General features: G+C 40.5%; 4 protein-coding genes and 1 long non-coding RNA gene across 7 annotated transcripts; 2 read left to right on the top strand and 3 right to left on the bottom strand.

Moving 5' to 3' along the window:
- Positions 1 to 7843: 7843 nt before the first annotated feature.
- On the bottom strand, positions 7844 to 13897 carry LOC116917906 (3'-5' RNA helicase YTHDC2). Of its 2 annotated transcripts, none has more exons than XM_045170159.1 (16): positions 13741 to 13897; positions 13372 to 13540; positions 13224 to 13314; positions 12966 to 13153; positions 12758 to 12903; positions 11854 to 12694; positions 11439 to 11794; positions 11149 to 11367; positions 10989 to 11083; positions 10787 to 10934; positions 10409 to 10718; positions 9971 to 10322; positions 9741 to 9904; positions 9425 to 9669; positions 8492 to 9330; positions 7844 to 8402 (listed from the first exon to the last, which is right to left on the bottom strand). In XM_045170159.1, exons 2-16 carry the CDS (start codon positions 13487 to 13489, stop codon positions 8273 to 8275), a joined length of 4242 nt encoding a protein of 1413 aa, XP_045026094.1. In that variant the 5' UTR covers positions 13490 to 13540; positions 13741 to 13897; the 3' UTR covers positions 7844 to 8272. The 2 variants fall into 2 exon arrangements, with proteins under 2 accessions (XP_045026094.1, XP_045026095.1); XM_045170160.1 differs by lacking the exon at positions 13741 to 13897 and adding an exon at positions 13716 to 13737.
- A 582-nt stretch (positions 13898 to 14479) lies between these two features.
- Positions 14480 to 16535, top strand: LOC116917926 (acid ceramidase). Its single transcript, XM_032923546.2, has 7 exons — positions 14480 to 14777; positions 14859 to 14902; positions 14975 to 15059; positions 15129 to 15412; positions 15485 to 15851; positions 15943 to 16179; positions 16253 to 16535. Exons 1-7 carry the CDS (start codon positions 14643 to 14645, stop codon positions 16340 to 16342), a joined length of 1242 nt encoding a protein of 413 aa, XP_032779437.2. The 5' UTR covers positions 14480 to 14642; the 3' UTR covers positions 16343 to 16535.
- Positions 16536 to 16750: 215 nt separating this feature from the next.
- Positions 16751 to 18183, top strand: LOC116917931 (poly(U)-specific endoribonuclease homolog). The gene is made up of 5 exons (XM_032923552.2): positions 16751 to 16937; positions 17000 to 17138; positions 17221 to 17326; positions 17384 to 17710; positions 17778 to 18183. The coding sequence occupies exons 1-5, from the start codon at positions 16859 to 16861 to the stop codon at positions 18027 to 18029; spliced, it is 903 nt and encodes a 300-aa protein (XP_032779443.2). The 5' UTR covers positions 16751 to 16858; the 3' UTR covers positions 18030 to 18183.
- Positions 18182 to 19241, bottom strand: LOC116933555. Its single transcript, XR_004400163.2, has 3 exons — positions 19093 to 19241; positions 18679 to 18829; positions 18182 to 18421 (listed from the first exon to the last, which is right to left on the bottom strand). It is a non-coding gene; the product is annotated as an uncharacterized LOC116933555 (long non-coding RNA).
- Positions 19242 to 19679: 438 nt separating this feature from the next.
- Positions 19680 to 21097, bottom strand: LOC116936747. Of its 2 annotated transcripts, none has more exons than XM_032943912.2 (3): positions 20855 to 21097; positions 20098 to 20781; positions 19680 to 20007 (listed from the first exon to the last, which is right to left on the bottom strand). In XM_032943912.2, the coding sequence occupies exons 1-3, from the start codon at positions 21059 to 21061 to the stop codon at positions 19759 to 19761; spliced, it is 1140 nt and encodes a 379-aa protein (XP_032799803.2). In that variant the 5' UTR covers positions 21062 to 21097; the 3' UTR covers positions 19680 to 19758. The 2 variants fall into 2 exon arrangements, with proteins under 2 accessions (XP_032799803.2, XP_045026096.1); XM_045170161.1 differs by having other exon boundaries at positions 20098 to 20745.
- Between the last annotated feature and the right edge of the window lie 201 nt (positions 21098 to 21298).

The raw sequence follows: 21298 nt of genomic DNA, 5'->3' as shown, positions 1-21298 counted from the left end.
CCAAATCAAAACTGTTTGTTTTTTTTCTCTCCTTTTCTTAATGGCTTCTCAAAAGGGAACCAATGAAAATGGTTAAAAAAACAAACAAACAACGGCAACCGTTTTTCATATCTAAAAAGTGTGTCTGTATATCCCAATAGGACGACGTTTTTGTTTTCTCTCTGTGTGGCTGAAACACCGCACGATATTTCTGTGATAACCCAAAAGGTTCGTTTCCCGACGTCTACTCACAAAAGAGATGCGGCCATCCCTTTTGTGATTTCTTTTTCATATTCCCTCTTTTTTTTTTGGAAGCGACATCGACTATTTCGGATAGAACGCCCGCAAAAAGAACTTTCATTCATGTCACAATCGTGTGCATCAAAGAAAACAAATGGATATAAAGGGGGGAGAAAAATATTTGTCTCTCCTTTGTTTCCTTTCTCTCTTCTTTTTGTTCTCGGGTAAATGGTCTTCGTCGCAATCATTCGCTTGGCCAACAACTCCGAAAAAAGACAAAAAGATATTATTGTTCGATTTGACGTGGACAGACGTCGGTTTGATATCGGACGCCGCTTCGCCTATCGCGTGAGTTCTACCAAATGAGCCATGCCAAAATCTATTGTACTCACTATTCACCTGTCTCTTTCCGCACTTAATGAGTCAATCGTAAAGAACTTCCTTTAAGAGATTATATCCACGGCCATATGTTTTGAGAGAAGGTTTGAACAATTTTAAGGATTTTCAGTTTCTAATTTAAACGGCTCTGTAACTAAAATCCTAATGATTTTCTTTGACAAGAGAAAGGCAAGAAAAAACTGTAGATTCATGACGTAATTACGAATGCTTTTTGCATCTGGCTCAGTGTGCCAGTTTCCAAAAGGCAAAATTCAAATTCAACTCTACTCGTCTTTTCATTTTTCCAAAAGATAAAATTAAGGCAACGTAACAGCCTTGACCCAACATTTCTTTTGTGGTTTTGCGTATTTTTCTGCCATCCCCTTTTATACGCCAACACGTTCGGTTGCCTAGTTACAAATGAAATTCGACATTACGTGACGCACTACGCCGATAAACGCTTCAAGTTGGACGACGGCTAAATAACATGGATGTCACCGAATGAATATAGATTAAAAGAATCTCGCTCATTTTCTATCGATATTACCTAATTATACTAAATTAAAAAAAATTAAAGGAGGTCTAGCAGCTTGTAAAAGAAACTCTGTCACAGCCTTGAATGCATCCTGCTGCAATTTCTATGTGTGGCATGTATCACACCTTCAGGTGGAAATCGCTCCAAGTATCTAGCGCACCCAAACCTTCCTTTAAAACGATCTTATACGATGGATATTTATGCATGCAATATTGGTTAGCGCTTCGTGAGAAAATCTCCAAACTACCGATAACTGCGGCACCTTTCGATTTTTTTTATAATGATACTAAAAATCTGGTTTTATTACACGCATATTGCTCAGCTTGCTTGACTGCTTTTTGATGTCCTATTTTTTGTTACCATAGGTAACGGCCGCACCTGTAAAACATTGTGAAATTCTTAATTTCCGACTCAGTGGGATAACTGTATTATACGGTATAGATCGCATATTCTAATATTATGAATCTATTATATATGCACTGAACATACAAAGTGAACCGCGTAGATGACGCTATGCAATTTTTACGTGCATTTCTTTTGAGGCATAAAATTTATACTCCACCAAAACACAAAGCAATCGCCAGCCTGTAATAAGTGAAAGTTTTTTTTGAACAGGAAAGCCCCTCTTTAATCTTGCACAATCTCCCAATCCTTTAATGCTCCTCTTATTCACCCCCTTGTCGGCCTCACCGTCTATTGGCTCTTTCCTTCGTTGTTCCAGAACCTCATCGATAAGTCTTATCACCCACATCTATCCTTAAAACGCCTTAAATATCATCATCGCATTACACAACAGTACTTTAACTTAAGTGAAAACACAAAGCCGTTGGAAATCTCTTTCGTTTTGTTATTTTCTTTCTCCTTAGGGCCTTTGTTTTCTTTTTCAACTGCATCACCTTCTTTGTGTCCACACGTACAACCTGGTAATGTATTTTCTTTTTACCTGGACCACCAGAAGCAAAGAGGCCGAGTCATAACCTGCCAACGACTCACGTCATTAAATCACACCCTTAAGCAATGCTAGCTGCTACTTTACCTCTAGTACCCGATGGCATTTTTTCAAACGTTGAAATGTTATCAACACTTGTTACGTATGACAGCAGCACTCACGCACCTACACGCGGAGTCATCCGCGTCTTTCGGCGTGAGTCAGTTCGTGTCACATCGACCAACGTATGACAGATCGCCAAGCAGAGCAAGGATCCGAGTTGTCACGTAAGCGACGAGCCTTAAACAACCGAATACGTAAAATTGAATGCAGACGTATGATAGATGAAATAAAAAGATGGAGAAACGAATTGCACGGTGCGTTAACCTCGACACAGCAAGGAGAGATTTCCAGTTGATTTACAATCTAGAAAGTGGGCGATAATTATTAGCGACATGCGAAAAGATTGCTTAGTATCCATCAAAGCTTTGCGTCTCCGCTAGGGGAAAGGATGCCCGCCGGCGATATTAGCGCTCTTCGGTACCATAGCAAGCAAAACTATCGATCGTATAAATCAAGAAAAGACATTAATCAAATCAAATACATCGAGACAGTTTTGAAGACTCTCTGCAATCACGCACTCATCATCCATGACAATTAGTCGATAACTGGAGTCTTACGGATGGACGTCAATCAGTCACGCAATGCGTCCAACAGTATATGGAGCCCCTCCCTATGTTTCAGTAATGACTGATCTGTTTATTTGGTTCGTGGCCATATTCGGAACTAACGTTTTGAGTATAGACAATGGTATGCGCAATAGGCTGTTTAAAATCGGGCGTTGAAAAAACCATAATTGTGAATAAATCCTTTAGTCATTGCCCTGCAAATAAAGATAACAGGACATGCATTTGTTACATGCGATTGCATCAGGCCCTCTTTTCCGTTATTTATGCAAATTGCTTATTCGAGTGGCGATCGCGTTGAAACAAACCAAGACACAGCGTAGGTCGGCTTGCTATTTATTTCTTCGTGAGTCGGCAGCAAAGATGGACCTTGCCAATGCCACTTTCTAATCGGATCGTCGCAACCATGTCATCAAAAAATAAGAGCCGGGAGCTGTAGCCTTCTTGTATTAGATAACCGTACAGACGTTTACCCTTATCCGGGCCTTGTATATATTCGTAACCGAACAAACAAGGCGATACGCAATGTCCAACGATGGCCAACGGTCGATGATAGCCAAGAGGTAGCCTACGAACGCTCCTCAAAAGAGCCAAACAATAAAAAACCAATGGCATATAGAATCAAGTCGATGGGGTCTACGGCTTTTCATCGTTATTCAAGACAGAAAAGAATTAATTGGTCAGTTTTTTCGTTCTTGGCGCATATTACCCTTATCTTTTTTACTTCTTCCAAAGTTTCTCGTTCTGTCTTGTTCGCTAATTTTAGCAGACAGGACGTTTTCCGCTTAAGTATATGTTTCCATTACTTCGAACTATTCGAATGATACGCCCGAAAGAAAAAAATGCAACTTGTACTACGATTATATAGCAACTGCACAGCTAATAGCAATACGCTTGTCTACCTAATTAAGCGGCCTTCACGATAAGCCTCGTCGATACGATAAATAATTGCCAAAAACATAATGGAGAGAAAGACGTGGAAGATTAACGAATGACTATCATTATACAATCTCCAGGCCGCACCTGTTTTATTTTAGTTGCTGTTTTATTTATAGCTTATATCTTTTCATGGACATTTCTTTTTTTCGGATGGCCACTGTGTATAATAAATACAACGTGAATATCGAAGAGGGGGTTATTAAAAGAGTAGCTTCAATGTTTTCTTGTAAAACCAACCACATATAAGAAGGTGAAAACTTTTCCTTTTCCTTACGTATAGCCCATCATTTTTGGAAACTTTAGTCTGTTGGTCAACTTTTCTTACTGCCAAGTGTATGACATCACCGTGAAATACACATAAAACAAAAGGTAGATGGGTGCGACAGCAGTCAAATATATGGTATTGACTTTTCCAGCCAAAAGCAATTTCCGTGCGCGAGTTTATCCATGATTACAGATCCCCCGACCGAGGCCCCAACAACGAGCGTGAGTTAACTGGATGGCGTCAAATGACACGAGTAAACGGCTTTATTTGAAAAGAGAAAAGAGAGCTACCGGAGAAAAGGAGACAGAAGAATATTTGCGTAGAATGAAACTGATGATGGCGCAAAATAAGATAATAGAGTCAACATCACTTTCACTCGCCCGTTAGGCGATATTTAAGTTTGCTTCTTCATCCGCCAAGAAAATTGCGCTACACGGTGGTCATTTTAATGAAGCCACAACGTAAAAGTTTTTCATTAAAATACTTGCCCCACTCAAGTGAATTATTTCACTTTTCCCTATTATTATTATTTTCATTATTTTTCTTTTGTTTCCGGAGAGACTTTGTGCATGCTACGTGCAATAATACGCACCGTTAGTCAGCTGTCGTCTCATGTTGCGCATGTGCGTATCCGAACGCTCTATTTGCATTCTTCTCTTCATAAAGGAATGGCCTTCTTTTAGAAGGGTGCTATACTACTGCACACTAGTTTCACCAAAGTGTTGTCTAATGACACTGATACATCTGCTAATATTGCCATCTTTTTTTCCCCCTCTTCGGTTGATGTATTGAACACTTAAGAATCTTTCGCTTTCTTTTGCCCTCATTTCCAGTTGTATGAATTCCCTTTCTTCTCCGTCTGGAACAATATTATATGGCAAAATTTAAATGGGCAGTAGCCGTAATCGACAGAAAACAACAAACAGAGTTCAGTCGTGGCTTTCGTCATAACATCTACACGGAGGCACAGATTGAGAGCCGCGTTGTCGCAATCCCGACGGGATTTTCCCAATAACTAAGCGTTCGTTTGTCCCTTTGATAGTGTTGTGTCTAGCGGACAATTTTCGTAGATCCAACTTATCGCTGACAAAGACGGATCAAGTCATTACAGCAAATGCTGTATGTTCAGAAAACAAAAGCGATTAAAAAGCAACAAGAAAAATGGAGAAAATGGCGAAAGGCTTGGACTTCAATTAACCCTAGCCAACCTGATCATTTTTGCCCACTGTGAGTGAGCAATCAGACTCAACGAAAAGAAAATGCGTTGTGGAATGCAAGGGGAGGCGAAAACGTGATGAACAATGTGCAACGCATATTTTGAAATGTCGTAAAAACAAAAAGGGCGTGTTTTTAGGCTGTCATCCATCAGAACTTCGAAGGCCGACCGCACCGACGAAGATGACGTCAAAGCCCTCATACATCAGTAGCACGCATCATGAACAGGAGCTCCCCAAAATGTCGAGCTGGCGTGTTTGCTAGTCTCTGAAACGCACCCAGTCTCAACGACAGTTTTCCCTTTCCTTTTTTGTTTTCGTGACAACAACGTCTTAAAAAGTCGACGTCAGCAAACTCGAATGAGTTCTAATGGCGTTTTCGCTCACAAACTTAACCGGCGTTTCATGTTCATGCAAAATGCGTGAATATACACTGGATGGGAGCTAGCATGCGGGAGTATCGAATTGCAAATGCTTACTAGCGCTCTGGGAGGCTATTAAGGACGACTAATTGGATACCCCATGAAAAGAGCATTTGATGTTGACCCTTTGTAACCTGTGCGCACTTTTCTCCCTTCCCCTTTTTGTGCGCAATTGCGTACCTCTCGAGATTTTTTGATTGCTGTACCCGACGGCTGCCTATAGAAATAAAAACGACACGACATACCACAAGAACCTAGTTATGTGCTTCCGCTTATTGATATTTTGATAAACTTACAAATTTAGTTAGTTCTTCACCAAAGATTTGGGAAGCTGTAAGAAACCGCGATCAAATTTTGCCACGCAAAATCATTTTCTTACTGCGCAAGTTTTAAGTCCGACTATTCGTACAAAAATGTCAGGCTTAAATTATTCAGTTTTTTTTTTTTTTTGCTAAAATCTAAATACACCGACATTGTTTCAATTCAAAATTGTTGTTTTTCTTCCCGGTGCAAGTCAGCAAAGACCAGACGAAATGAATGTAAACGCAAAACGAAGATGCAACTAGTAAAAAAAAAAACTGTGCTCCGGGATTGACGTGCTGAGTCATTAGAAAATATCGGAAATTCCATCTTTTCTCGTTCTTCTTTTCCACGTCCCCTCAATGGCCTTAATGGTGAATGTAATTTGGATGGCAATGTTCCGACTCCTATAGTGAGTCACTGCCCCAATCAGCTAGGACCACACAATTAGATTGAAACGATGCTGGTTCTTTATGCATATTTCTCTCGACATCCGTTTAAGAGCCTTTTGAATACAAAGCGAATTCTCGCCCTCGTCTGCCTTTCTCTTTCCCGCGTTCGTGCATCCACACAATCTCGACATTCTTGCTGCTCTGCTTCTCATTCAACTCGACTTCGTCATCTTCGTTAGAGGTTTCAAAGGCTTTCCATATATCCTGCATTTATAAAGCCGACTCATTCACTAGCGGTTCCTCCGGACGACCCAACGTGTCAAGAGAGAAAGTTGTTTTCATTCCTCTAGATCACTTGTGATACGCAAATTTCCTCGTAGCCATACAACGTCCTTCCATTGACTGGTTGACTCTCTCCTCCAGTTTTCACAGACGACTGCCTTTTTCCATACGTGATTTCTGTCTTCCCCGTGCGGATCTCCATATGATGCTCGAAGGAATCATTAAAAATGACTTTAAATATTTACAAAAGTGTAACAGGAAAAAAAAGTTAAAAACCAGGAAGAATGTGACGGAATAAAGCCTATGGCATAATTTTTTCAATATCTTGAAACTAGTTGCCATCAGTTTTGCAAATAGATGCCTCATTTTCCTTATTGAAATGAAGACCAAAGGTCAAACAACCGTTGTGTCGGTATTCATTAAAGGGCGTTTTCTCTCTCGGAGATTGATTAAGGAAAACTCGTGAAGATAACAAAATTTATGAGAAGTTTATTCAGTGTATTCGAACAATTTAGATAACATGGAAAACTTCTTAAAGAAATCAGACCTTCTTAGCAACGACGGGATTGCATGATTTTGTGAAAGCCGTGTCATGGTGGTGTTGGCGAACCGAAATGTATGGCGCCGTGTTACGCAATTTAGGAAACCACGGTAACGCGGACGTTTAAATTTCGGTTATCTGTCTGTCGACGGATTACAGAATGCTTAATAAGAAGCGGAGAAATGATGGGGACGACCTGAAAAGTGACTAGGCCAAGGCGAAAATGAAGAAAACAAGATGGAACTGTATTTGGGATGATACAATCAGTATTGCGCTCACGTTACACGAAATGCCAGTTCTTTTCTTTTAATACCGCAGGACGCGCGGTGGCGTTTGCTAACGACAACTATTTGAAATGTTTCCTTTTGTCGGTTCTTTTTGCGTTTTCCTTCTGCTGTGTGACCCTATGACCGTTGGCTACCTCCTTTTTTCTGTGAAACTAATTGTGAAATAAGGCGGAGGCGGCAAAGAAGATGATGATAGACTTTCGTAGGGAATGTCGTCTTCCTCTGAAGGTTACAAATGACGACTACTGGCGCCTGTATGTACAAATCGAAAATGTACAACTAGTTGCTTTGCGGTCGATCAATTAGCTTAGAAAGTAAACGTCGTATGTCAGTTGAACGATTCATTAGATTTAAAAATTGCTATGGATGATTGAAGTCTATCAGTGACGCAAAATTGACAAGTTTAATTTGCTTATTAGGTTGTCATTAAGCGGAATTGTTCGCAAAGAAAAATGTTCATAAAGGAATTTAATCTGTATTACGTCTAGATTAGTGACAACACACACGTCAGACAAGTCGGAACCAGTACAGAACCAGGAATATACTGGAGAGGGAACAAACGCTGATGACTTCTGAATTACACATCCAAAATTTCATAAAAACCAGGCCCAAGGCGATATCAAGAAACATTACAAGTCGAAGAATGCAAGAACGACAGACATAAAAGATGGGACCACAACAGTATGGACCATAACCTTTAAATTTATCATAGAGACCCATGGGGGATGCTGAAAGTTACAAATTTTATTGGACATTTTTCCTTTTCGAAAAATCTTCTCAATTTCGATTTTTTTTTCTTTTTTAATCTATCGGCCCGTTCGTGCCCACTTTCTTTCCTCTCAATTTTCTCCACATGATAAAATGACGATTAACCAATTTAAAATTTAAAATGGGGTGGGCGGGAGGGCAACGTTTGTTTCTTTCCGTTTCTGTGGCCTTTTTCTCCTTTTCGACAACTGAATGTTCGCGTTTGGTTCCTGGTTCAGTACATCGGTACCTCTTTCTTTGGCTTGCCTAAAACATAGAAAGCCATTAGCATCCACGAAACACAAGACAAATGGATTTGTAATTCCGGCTTACACAAAAACGAGCTCGGTACTTACCGCTGGAAATAACCTTGAGCATTCTCCTTTGGAACGATCCTTTTGCTCTGATCGGGCTGATGTTTGTTCGTTTGACTTTCTGATGGAATTTTGCCAGCACGTCGTTCCAGCCTCGGCGGTAGTCGATCTCTAGGAAAATTGGGCGTTTGATTTGCGTTGCCATATCCGGCTGTAAACTGATTTTTCGGCTTGGCTTTCGAGTTGAAACCATTCTTGTTTCCCACATCAACTTCGTTCCTCCATTCTTTATTAGAAGCTGATGCGCCGTTGTCATGTATATGGGTGGCTCGATTTGTGCCGTTTCTCGACCACTGCCCACGCTCTTGGTTAGCGAGGTTGCCTCCACTTTGCGGTACTGATGAACGCGTCATGAAATTCATATCTGCATTGCCAGTTTTGTATCTCAGATTTCCAAGATCCTTGCCTTTAAAGCCTTTAGGAAACGGGTCAATTCGATTCATGTGGTAGGGCCCGTTAGCGTTGCGGGCCGAATTAGGACGTGAATTTTGATCGAAATTGTCATCTGAAACAATTGTGGAACGCTGGTTGCTCCGCCATGAGTTTGGCATTGAATGGAGCCTAGGGTTGGGCATATAATTGTTTTTAGATTCCAACACCGGGTTGATATTATTAGGTCGGGAATTAGGTTGGCGATAGATGCCGAAGTCATCGGATTTGTGTAGACGTCGCATTTCGGCGATGCCTAGGAATTCGGGAGAAGGTGGTAGACCAGATGCCTCTTCTTCTTTTGAAAGGATGCTTAGGAGTGCGTCTAATACTTGTTTGTCACCTTCCAATTCAGCGCCAATAGGATCTCGCATTCGACGAGCAAATAGGGCCTGGAAGATCAAACATTATCGGTACAACGCTCAAGTGTCTGTGATTGATACACAAATATAAAAAAAAAAAAAAAAAAAAAAGAAATAAACGCACCTGCCATTTTTGGCGTATTGCAAACAAATGGTGAGCAGCGTTAGTTTCCATCTTCAAACAAATCCATTCATCAAGATGAAATTCACTTTTTGCCTTTGAGATGTTTTTCTTTTTTTGTTTGAAATTTCTTTCATCCGGCAGAGGTGAATGACTGAACTTTTCCGCTAGCTCCAAGTCGTGTAAGCCCTCACTCAATTCTTTCAAGAGGGCGTCGTCAATGTCCTCCGATTCCTCAGAAGCGTCGTCTGTACACAAAAAAAATACGAACAAATGCGGATAAATTTGACAGTTAATTTAAAGGCAATAGAATGACTACCAGTCGTCCAGTCATCATCGTCGTCATCCCCATTTTCGCTTTCGGACGAAAGAACAGGGTCTTTCAGACTCTCGCTAGACAAGCGACAATGTCCGCCAAATATAGCCAATGCTACCGTATTAACCAAAGTAACACAACGAAGAGAAGCCACAAGTCCACCATATCTAAAGACGGAACGATTGTTGAAGATCAAACCTCTACATTGACGCAGTAGTTATTCAAGCTGTTACCTTGATATTTCTTCGTAGACCATCCACTTGCTTGGAAGTTGGCTGATGGCCTTTTTTTGAGATGCGTTGCCATTTTCGCCCAAGAGAGCCGATGTCATATGCAAGCGCACCGAGGGTTCACGACGGGTTGTCAACTTACCAGACCCACAAGCCCGAGCCACTTGAGGGTAGAGACCAGAGAGAATGCATGCTTTAATTGCAACCCAGCTAGAAGCGTTTCTGTTCAGTTCTTGCAAACTGCGAACGAAACCCGATTTTCGTAACTGGTCTAAGATCTGGATGCGTAACTGGTGGATAATTTCCATTGTTGCCGATGACAAAAAGTAACGATGACAAAAGTCTCGTTCTTTCCCTGTGATTGCAAAAGTAATTAAATGAACAAATAAACGAAAAGAAAAACAAAATGGTAAAAAAAAATGGTTAGGAAAACAAGATTACGGGGGAAACCGCGGGCACCCAACCACAAATTAAAAGCCCGAAGCATGGCCATGTGGTCGCTGAGAGTTCCAGCAGCTAGTTCAAGCTTACGAGCTGCAGCTACTTTTTTCTCGTTGGGATCAGCTGGCAAGAGAAAAGGATCTCGGTGGCTGAGGCAGCAGACGATCGTCAGAACAGGATCCAAACAATGAAGCACCGTAGCAGTAAGCAGCATTTTGCCAGCTCTAGGTTCAACTGGTAACTCCAGCAATAATCGTCCGAGGTCGGTTACATTCTCCCAAGGATCCAAAGCATCCATCCATTGTAACATCTAATTTTTATGTATGTACGTACGCATTTTTAAATTTCTTATTTCAAGCTGGGAATAATTTACTTTACCTTGACGGCTCGCTGAATTACGTGCAATTTGGGAGCTTCTGGAACTTGGCCAATAAACTCAGCAATGGAAAAACCGGTAGGTGCCAAATTTTTAGATTGGAGACATAGTTCTTCGAGTGGAACTCGAAAAATTTCGGGTATCTGGTATCTAATAGACTACATTAGCTGACACTCGCAATTGATACAAAATTTATAAGCACACTTCTCAAATAATTCATAGCGTTGACGGGAGTAGAGATGATAGCAAATTCCTTCTCTGCAACGACCTGCCCTTCCTTTGCGTTGGATGGCCGAAGCCTTTAGCAAAAGAAAAACATTTTTTAAGGGTATCTCCAAACGTAAGTGAAATGCTGTGTACTTACCTGTGGAACCCATTCGGCTTTTAATGCCGACACACCAGTAACCGCATCAAAAGATTTGACTTTGACTTTGCCGGTATCGATAACAAATACAATATCATCAATTGTGATGCTCGTTTCAGCGAGGTTCGTAGATAGAACAATTTTGCGTTTTCCACTGGGTGGGCGAAAGAAGACTCTTCGTTGATCGCCAGATTGCATACTCGAATGCAGAGTATAAACCTAAAAAATGTATAAATCATAAGTTATTCGATTTCACATCACCCTTCATGAAAAATTGTGTGGGATTTCACCTCGAACTTTCCCGATGCAGCGAACCGAGAATCATTGTACATGATACGATCACGAATATTCATGATCTCCTCATATCCGGGAAGAAAGATTAGTACTGCCCCTTCGGAGCTCTGCTGTTCTATCAGATGGAGCACATCCAACACTAGATCGACATTGACAGCTTCCTCATCATGGCGATCCTTGTAGATTCGTAGCAAACTTTCCGCTTTTTCTGATTGGTATTTTTCCAAAAAATCGGCCACGGTATGATGGTGCATCGAACGCGCTAATTTGGCTGCTGTCCATTGCCCAGCTGTTTGGGCTGGATCAGCGCCAAACTGTAAAAAGCTGTTCACCAAATCTAGACGTCCTCGGGCTATTGAAAGACGAAAAGTGTAAGAGCTCGTAAAATAAACTAGCTTTAAGAAACGTTACCGGCGGCAACCATGAGTGGAGAAAGCCGCGTTTGAGAATGGCGATAATTCACAGGCAAATGTGTACGCATCACTGCCTTGCAGAGCTTTTCCATTGCATCGGCATTTTCTATTATAAAAGCTTCCTGTATCCAGCAGTCAAATGTCAATCGGGCACCCGAATCCAGAACACATGGATTGTTCTTCTCCAGCTTGGAAGTTCGCGGCGCTTGCCCTTCACGGGATATTCCAACTATTTTTGTTTCTGTACTTTTTATTTCGCTTTCTTCCCACACTCCGATTTCCAATGGCGACGAATGGCCGAGATGATCAGTCAGCTCTAAAACATCTTCCAGAAAGTACTCGGTAACAGGAAAACATTTCCCTTGTACATGCATAACTGGACAACTGCTAAAGTAGTTGGAGAAGACGCTTATGTCTAAAGCCGCCGACATTAGAATAAGCCGTAAATTTGGCAGCCTGGGGAGCCGCGATTTTAGTACTCCAAGCAGGAAATCGACGAAGCGATCTCTTTCATGCACTTCATCAATAATCAAATGGGTAACTCTTTCCAGATTGCCTTCTTGGTACATCAGTGTCCGGAGGAGAATTCCGGTGGTGCAAAACATCAGTGCAGTTTTAGATGACATCCGACTTTCAAGCCGGATCTGGTAGCCCACTGTCCCTCCCAACTGCTCTCCACGTTCGTTGGCAACTCGCTCAGCGACCGAGATTGCAGCAATTCGTCGTGGCTGTGTGCATATTATACGAACCGGCTCGTTTCTTTCCGAAAAGAGCTCCAACAGATACTGAGGAACTTGTGTCGTTTTTCCTGATCCCGTGTCACCAGTAATCATAACCACCTATGATGAAGTATATGGAACCAAAATTAGCGACAAACTGAAGGCATATCGAAAACAACTTGCCTTATTTTTCGATATCATATTCAGGATTTCTTCACGGTGACTCCAAGTAGGAAGGGATTTTCGCTCAGCGATCAAAGCAGAGGCTTTCAAAGGTTGTGGAATGATCGGCATATGATATTTTATGCAATCTGCATGGGTTTGTTTATCTGAAAAAGATTTTTAGAACTAGAAAAAAACCTGTGATGGGATAGCAAATGAGCTGTCTTACCAGTGGTGCACCTAGTGGCTTGGTTTTCGAGTGGCAGTACATCTAGCAGTTCTTCTGCAGTCAAGGGAAACTCTTGGAGTAGTTGGGTTGCCCTTGCAACTGTATTGGGATGAATGTTCAATTTGGAAATTTGGTTTTTTGCAAAAATTGCTATTTTTTTTACAGTTAATTTCCTCTCACTTCCTTTCCTGAAAAGCAAATTTAGCAGTATATTAACACTAAGGCAGGGGAACTATGGTAATCAGTAGTTTGAATTACCCTTGACTTCTCGATATCATTCCCATTGTAGGTGCACAAGCATGGATATATGCTCGTTCTTCAGTGGAAAGAGTAGATGAAAATGTATACTCTAAAACAATAAGAATGTTGGCACTGGTTATAGATTTATTTACCCATTAGACAGTACCTGTAGAAGAGTCATCATCACGAAATGACTTCAGCAGAGTATCAAGTCCTTTTTTTACTGATTCATAAATATGATGCTTTGAATTACCCCTGCCATTTTTATTCCTGGCAAAAGCCATAGCAGACAGAAAAAGATGTCAACTGGACGGCGTGAATGATTCTTTCACAATCTAGTCATAAATCAATTTAAAAATTTAACAATCATGAAGAAGCTATTGTCGTGAAACAGAACGCAAGATGCAAGGAATGTAGAAGTTATTCAGAGTTCTGTCAATTTTAAAGAAACGACAAAAGAATTTGCAAATTAAGCAACATAAGTTACTGTTATACAAATCAAATTGTTACACGTAATTGGAATCACCGACATCACCTTGTGTTGCAGATTCAAGTTGTAGTCATTAGTAGTTAGTCTGCACTTTTGTTTTCACCGTCTCGATGTTGCCAAGTGTAGTCCATCAACCGTGTAGCTCAGCCCCGGATCTACCCAGTACCCACTGGCGACTTGAAGGGCTCCAAGCCTAAAAAGGGGACTATATACAACCTACAAAAAAATCTTTTATTACGTGATTGGTGATTTATTTCTGTCATCAAAAACTACAACAGTGGTGTAAACCAAGTTTGGAACCAGGTATTTCGATGTTACATTACCCACAAGAAACCCGGGTAGGTCGTGGGCACAAAAACAGAATAACAATTACCCATTGAATCCAAATCTTAAGACAAGAAGATACGGTCCAAATACCTACCCGTTGGAACCACTAAAATATTGTAAATCCGCTAAATCTAATTCTAATCACTTGCCTGCTGGCGCAAAGAGGGGATGGCATAATAGAGCATCCGAAATTCAGATACAGTTAAATAGAAATACGATGTTTCCGGTCGTATCGATAAGAAAACAGAAAAGAAACGGTTCTCTGATCTATGAGTAATGTAAACTAATTGAATTACAAGGATTGCTTAGTTTTAGGGAATATAGAGAATTGACGAACAAGGAAGGAACAACGGAGTAGGATGGATATTTAAATACATATGAAATGAAACGTAAACATGTAAGACCGGCAAGTTCTGAGCGACTTCACAACGTAGCCCAACGTTGCGCAGTTTTTGAGAGGTAGTTTTGTTACCATGTTAAAAATGTTATGATAACATAGTCTTCATCGTAGCAGTACCAGTAACTCAGTACTAGTGACGTTGTCTGACCGTTTTGAGTTTTGACATCGTCATTAAAATTAACTGAGATCACTTGCAGATTTTAAGTTTTGTTCTGCCACAATGAAGTCATTTGGCTGGCTGCACATGTTCAAATTGTATTCCATGTTACTTGCTTTCATTTTCGTTATGCCTTCTGTTTTTACACAAGTTTGGAATGAAGATTTTGACAATGAACATTTTCTGTATAAAATACCGGTAAGTTAGATTTACTGCCGTCTGTATTTATGGTTGGGGATATTTCATTATAAATTTGCTGAATCCCACATTTTATTGCAGGAAAATGTTTCTTGTGCAGATAATCAATACCCACCACTTGCCAGGTATACATTTCTCAAATCTGTTTTACTCTGAATCTGAGAGTATTCATCTCAATCTTGTTGTTTGTATTAAAGTGACAGAGTTCCAACATATGTCATCAATCTTGATTTGCCACCAAAGCTACGTTGGGCTCAACTTATGATTGATAAGAAAGAAAGTGTAAGTTACCTCTTACTATTCCAAAGAATAGCTGTAATATTTCCAAGTAATTCACATCTTTTGCTTTAGGCTTTGCATCTACTGCAAGACATAAAAACTTATACTGATTCATTCTTTCATGGGAAACTCTTTCCTTTGCTTGACAAATATCTCCCATTAATGGCAAAGACTCTTCCTGAACCATACCTTAGTGAACTGGAGGGAATTGCAGAGGTCACTGGAATTGAATTGGGAGAAATCACCCTATACAACATTTTCTATGAAGTGTTCACCTTGTGTACATCTGTGATATCACAGGGAGCAAATGGGAAAATTTATCATGGCAGAAACCTGGATTTTGGTCTATTTTTAGGGCAAGCACCTTCCTTGTGAACATTAGGTTAAGTTTGTGTGACCCTTTATAAAATTTATTTATCATTGTGTAGTTGGGACGTCAAAAATCACACCTGGCAAACCACAGAAGCTCTTCGACCTTTAGTTGTTGAGCTCGACTTCCAGCGCGAAGGACACACCGTCTACAAAACTGTCAATTTTGCCGGATACGTAGGAGTGTTAACTGGCATGAAGCCCCAACGCTTTACGCTAACCTTAGATGAACGCTTTAGCATGGAAGGTGGGTTTGTAGGCATCATCCGTTGGCTTTTAGGTGACCACTCGGCAAACTGGGCCGGATTTCTGATGAGAGACGTTATGGAAAAGGCTGACAGTTATCAACAGGCACTCACTACGCTGACTACAAGCAAACTGTTGGCGCCTGTTTACTTTATTCTAGGAGGGAACACTACTGATCAGGTATTGTGTTTGATAATTTTAAAACTAAGCTGCTCTTAGTTTCTTCACAAACATTTATTTGATTGCCTGACTGTTGCGAGATTTTATGCAGGGTGCTATAATCACAAGAGGAAGGAATGAAGCGGACGTCTGGTTTATGGGCAGAGGTAGCGTCAGTCAGGTTTCAACGTGGTATCTCGTGGAGACAAACTACGATCACTGGAACAAGCCACCGTTCTTCGATGATCGAAGGACACCAGCTGTTCACTGCTTGGACAAAATGGGACGAGAAGCAGCTTCCCTTTCGGGACTCTTTAATGTCCTTGCTACCAAACCAATCTTCAACAAGGTTCGTGTAATGTCTTGTTGGTTTTCCAAACAAAATTAAGTTATTAATGAAATTCCTACTCTTACTCCTGCAGTTAACTGCTTACACTTGCCTTATGGATGTCTCGACTGGTCGGTTCGAATCTTGGATTCGGAATTGTCCAGATCCCTGTAAACCCTGGTGATTACAGCTATAGTATTCAGTTTTCAATCGCATTCCTTGCCTTCCGGCACTATCCCTAATTAAAACTACATACCAAAGTTTTCGTTTATACGGTGTTACTTTATGTTTATTTGGGTTATGCTTAAAAAGTATTAGTTTACATTCTTGTCATTTCTGTGTTAAATGAGCGATCAATACAAATGAGCTGTCCTCCAGGGAAAAGTATTTTCATGTGGCCCACAGGAGAAGGTTAGGAGCGGCGTGAAGTGGGAAATAAATTATTTAAATTTATATTTTTTTATTTTTTCTTTCTTCTCAACAATTTCTAATCGCTCTCCCCACAATAACCTTGGGCTTCAAAAAGAAAAAGTTATAACTGCTTGTTTAAAACCTTGATGTGCTGGAGGAAGAAGGCAAATCTGTAGCCCTGCTGTTTCTGATTTAGTCGTTGTTTAACCACAAAGCCGAACGTAGTGGAGCTACCAACTTGTACGCAACCTAAATCTCGTTCGTCGGAAACACCCACATCCATTCCAGAATGAGCCATTTTGTTTTTATTATTTCGTTATTAACAGTATGTGCTATTATCTCCTTTTCATCCGGCCAGCAGCGGAGTGGTAACGCTTTTACATGGTTTGTGTGATATCTCGTTAAAACTTGCTTTAACTTTCCTCCTTAGTTAACATAACGGATGATGCCTTGTTGGAGATTAGTAGTCGCTTATACGCTTTAGATGTGAATGGAGCCTACGATCAACTGGAACTCAATCTCCAAAGCAGAACGTCTTCCGGCAACCGAGTCGACAAAGCGCCACTACCGTCAGTCCCTTCCCATTTCTAATTATTTTGAGAAGATCTTAATAAAAAATTGTGTTTCTTTACGTAACCGTTCTCAATGAAGATTATTTAAAAACGGCATACCGAAGAATGTATTTTCTCGACCGACGTACGAAAAAATGTTGTCGCTGTTCGACAACTATCTAGCATCCGTAAATGAAACCGAACAGGTAATAGTATGGTAGCTATTTTGGATTTGCACTAAGCACATATTCTCCTTGTAACAGGTAACTCCTCAGGAGAAGGCTGAAGAGGCTGCTTTCTTCGACGCAGTATTTGCAACAGAAGTCATTAAAGCAACTCATAAATTCCTAGTTGCCCAGCGTCTGGCTGAATCCAATGTTGAACGCTTCAAAGAACAACTGAGGAACATTTGGTTCGGTCTTTATCAGCGGGCACCAGGCAAACAAGGATCATCTGGTTTTGAACATGTTTTCCTCGGCGAATTCAAAAATGGCATTTCAGGTCTGCATTCTTGGGTGCGATTTGTGACTGAAGAAGCTAAGGGAGATATTAACTATCTTGGTTACACAAGGACAATGTCTATTGGCAAGGTATTAATGATTAATTTAAAAGATAAAATTATTTAGGTGTTGACTATATACAATTCTTCTTTCTCAGGGTGCTGTAGGGCTCATAGAAATGCCAATGAAATTTCTAGGTGTATACAAACCCCACTCAACACTCATGATTGGAAGTAGCCCAGAACTTGAAATTGCACTGTATAGCATTTGTTTCTTGACAAGACCGGATTCGCTTTGTCCAATCAAAGGCAATGCCACTAGTGGGATTTCTACTCGTTATCAAATCCAAACATTTGTATCGAAGTTTCAAGGTCGGCGATTTTTGGGATCAGCGTTCCCTACATTTTAGCTGTTAACCTGAACTAAGTGATTTCTGGATTGTCGGCACAGTGCATACTTTTTCCGCTTTCATTTATTAGCATTTAGCAACTACGCGTTTAACTGATTTCGCATGGTCGCCATATAATCGTAGGATTGAGTTAATACAAAATCATCTATAGGTATATTTAACTGAATTTATTTTTGTTAAAGTCACAATACTCAAGAAAAAAAAAAGTCAAAACTGATGCTTCAAAATGTTGTGATTCACCAAGACCTTCCACACTACATTAGTATAGCTCTTCATGCAAACTACTTTATACATCACAACATGTAAACTAATCAAAATTTTACTTACCTAAATAGTATTTTTGCTACAGTTAAAATGATAGTTGATCTGGTAAGCTTTGGCCTCCAAACCACCTGTAGCACCCAAAAACAGAAAATCATTAAAGCATCAATATTTCCATTAGGCAGGACACTAACTACATCAGAAAAATAAATGTGAGTGAGGTGAAATGACTTGCATCCAATGCACAAAGATGCTTATCTTGGAATTCATTCAATTAGTTTAGCAGTTGCCGAGATCATACACAGCACGGGTTAACTGTTCTGATATTTTATGGGTCCTACTGCAATTCATACACAATAATAATATTTCAAAAATCACTGTTTAATACCTTAAACGGTTTCAATCAGTTGTCAGATGGTTGTCTTTCATCTCATTCAATGAATTTAATGTCCAGTTTTCACTTCAACCTATAAAATATAAGGTTGATCCAAATTAACTCATTTTTTAGCTCGTCCTCATCTTCATTGCTGTACATCATTCTAAAAAATGGTAAAAAGCATCAGATTAAACAATTTTTTCTACTAAAACTTGTCCCCAAGAAGCTGACTACTTACAACTAACTATTAATGATAGTTAAGTACATACATTAAGTGTAACACCATTGCATAAAAATAATGTTCCATTCTAGAGCAATGGTAATTTAGATATTTAAACAAAATGTCTCTGTCCAGCCATTCTACACGTTTTTACTTGTAACCCAAACCAAACCTTGTAACTGTAAAATAAAACCCGAGATATTTACCAGAGTTTTTATGTACAGATGCCACGCCATGCCATCCAGCTAGCATGATGAACAGGGAACCGGAACCCGTACAGGAAAACACGATCTTTTATAAACTAGGTACAGGACAGGACTACGTTTGTGATGTTGTCAGGTAAAACTCAAAATGTACATAAAATTATTATCATAAAACAAGAGTATACTTAAGTATATAAAATTAACAAAAATCAACGAATTAATAAAGAATTTTTTTTTTCATATTTCGTTTTCGTGGCGTGTCTCAGCACTCAGCAGTCAGCACGATATGGAATCGCTGGAAACCAGAACACTTCGAAGTGGATGAAGAATTCAAGACAATGGCCGTAACTTGAAAATCCATACAGTTTTTTTTTAACCTTGCGAAGTAAACAACTTTCTGTTAGAGGGTAGGAATTTGAATTTCTAGTCAGTATGATTAACGCGAATAGACAGTAAACGTGAATTTATTGTATGAAGCAAATAGTTTGGAAGTGTTATCTGTCATGCCAGCATGAAAAAGTTGAAAAATCCAATTCTTTGTGAGACCAGTAATTGAAAACCATAGATGATATTCAAATAAGAACATTGTCTTCAGTTATGAATTTTTTATTGTGGCACAAGATGAAGCCTCTTTGTCAGAGAAGCAAAGTCAGATTTTTTAAATTGTTTTTAGAAGTATACTCGATGTCTTGCTTCGATTACCTCTCGGCAAAAACCACATGTTTTAATTTTTGGGGCACAATTTTCACAGAAAAAGTGGCGACACGGGAATACTATGGTTGACACTAATTGGTCCAGACAAATCGAGCATGTAGGGATACGTGGAGCCGGCGATAGGGAACCTGCCGAAGGTGCTAGAGGCAAGACAGCTTTCATCTGCGTTTGCCCGCGTAAAATGGACGGGCAGTGTGCGTTCATCTGAAGAACAAGGTAAAAAGAATAAGATATATTTTGTTTCTTCCAGTTTTTGAGTCAAACATTAGTCAAACAGACGAAAAACCTTATTACCACATGATCAAGGCTGTGAGTCTGATCTTTTAGTTTCTGGCCAAAGCTTGTTGCTCCAGCCGCAGCAGCAGAAGCTGCAGCCTGCACAATTAGTTGCCGAGCAGCAGCAAGTTGCAGTGCAGCGCTAAATGCCGGTTCACTTGCGGGCGGATTGGCGGTATCCGAAATCTCTGGTAGTGATTGTGCCACAATTGTCACAGTACCTCCGGTCATCATATTTTGTTGCGTTACTGAACAAAAGTTCTCCTTTCTTGCTTGATGTTGGGTCTGGTAGGTAGGAATCTGCGTTATAAAATTTCCGTGATTTGCTCCAACTTGCTGCTGTGGAGTTGTTGCCATATTAGAAGGATTTGGTTTATTGCCATTATGCGCCGCTCGTAGCCGAATACAAGCCGCCATCAATTGGGGATTGTTACGAAGCAGTGCTATCACTTCATGTGCCTTTTGAGATTCATCTTTTGATGACCTAAGCGTTTGCGATAGCTGTCGGAGAGCTAATGGCTCAGAGAGTGTTCCCCTGCCAGTGTCATCAGATCCTCTAGTCACAGTTGCCTGTGCAGCATTCGCAGGTTGGATCTGCGTTGAATTCGTTAACTCAGATGTTTCGTTCACCGTTAGAGCTGATGGCAATTGCACTGGCTCCTCACGCTGCGAAAGGGAGATAGGTCTAAAGTTTTCGGGGTGCTGGCCATAGAATACAATCAAGTTTGATGTACTCTTAAAAACACGTTTGACTGCGAGGTAGGGTTTGGTTTACCATGATGGATTCCTCTGCTCTGAGTGTCAGACAGCCTATCGAAGTATGCTCCGACGGCGTTATAATTTGACTTCCGCGAAAATAAGGATGGGCCAACTGGTCACGTGGGCGAGTTACTCGTAAAGGAAAAGACGTTGGAACCATTCCACCGCTATCAAGAGGTCCTGACGACCATGTTAAATTGTTAAAATATTTTGATGACCGCATCTCCTGGCTACCTGTGGGATACCACACGGCCTCTTCCTGAAAATGAAGATGTTGCAAAGAATGACTATCCCAGCTGCGGGAGTTGAGGGACGCCGAATAGTTCGCCGGTATTTGTTGATGATGGGCAGCCGAGCTAGCCGAAACGTCTCGAGCGGAGTTGGTCGAATTAGATGACGTCACCGGTAAAACTAAGCGTGGTAGGTCTATTGTGGGCTGTACATGTTCGTGAGCTGCCAT

The sequence above is a fragment of the Daphnia magna genome, linkage group LG2, assembly GCF_020631705.1.
Source record: "Daphnia magna isolate NIES linkage group LG2, ASM2063170v1.1, whole genome shotgun sequence".
NCBI classification, from domain to species: domain Eukaryota; kingdom Metazoa; phylum Arthropoda; class Branchiopoda; order Diplostraca; family Daphniidae; genus Daphnia; species Daphnia magna.
Note: the sequence above shows the minus strand (reverse complement) of the source record. Positions and strands in the feature narration are given on the sequence as shown.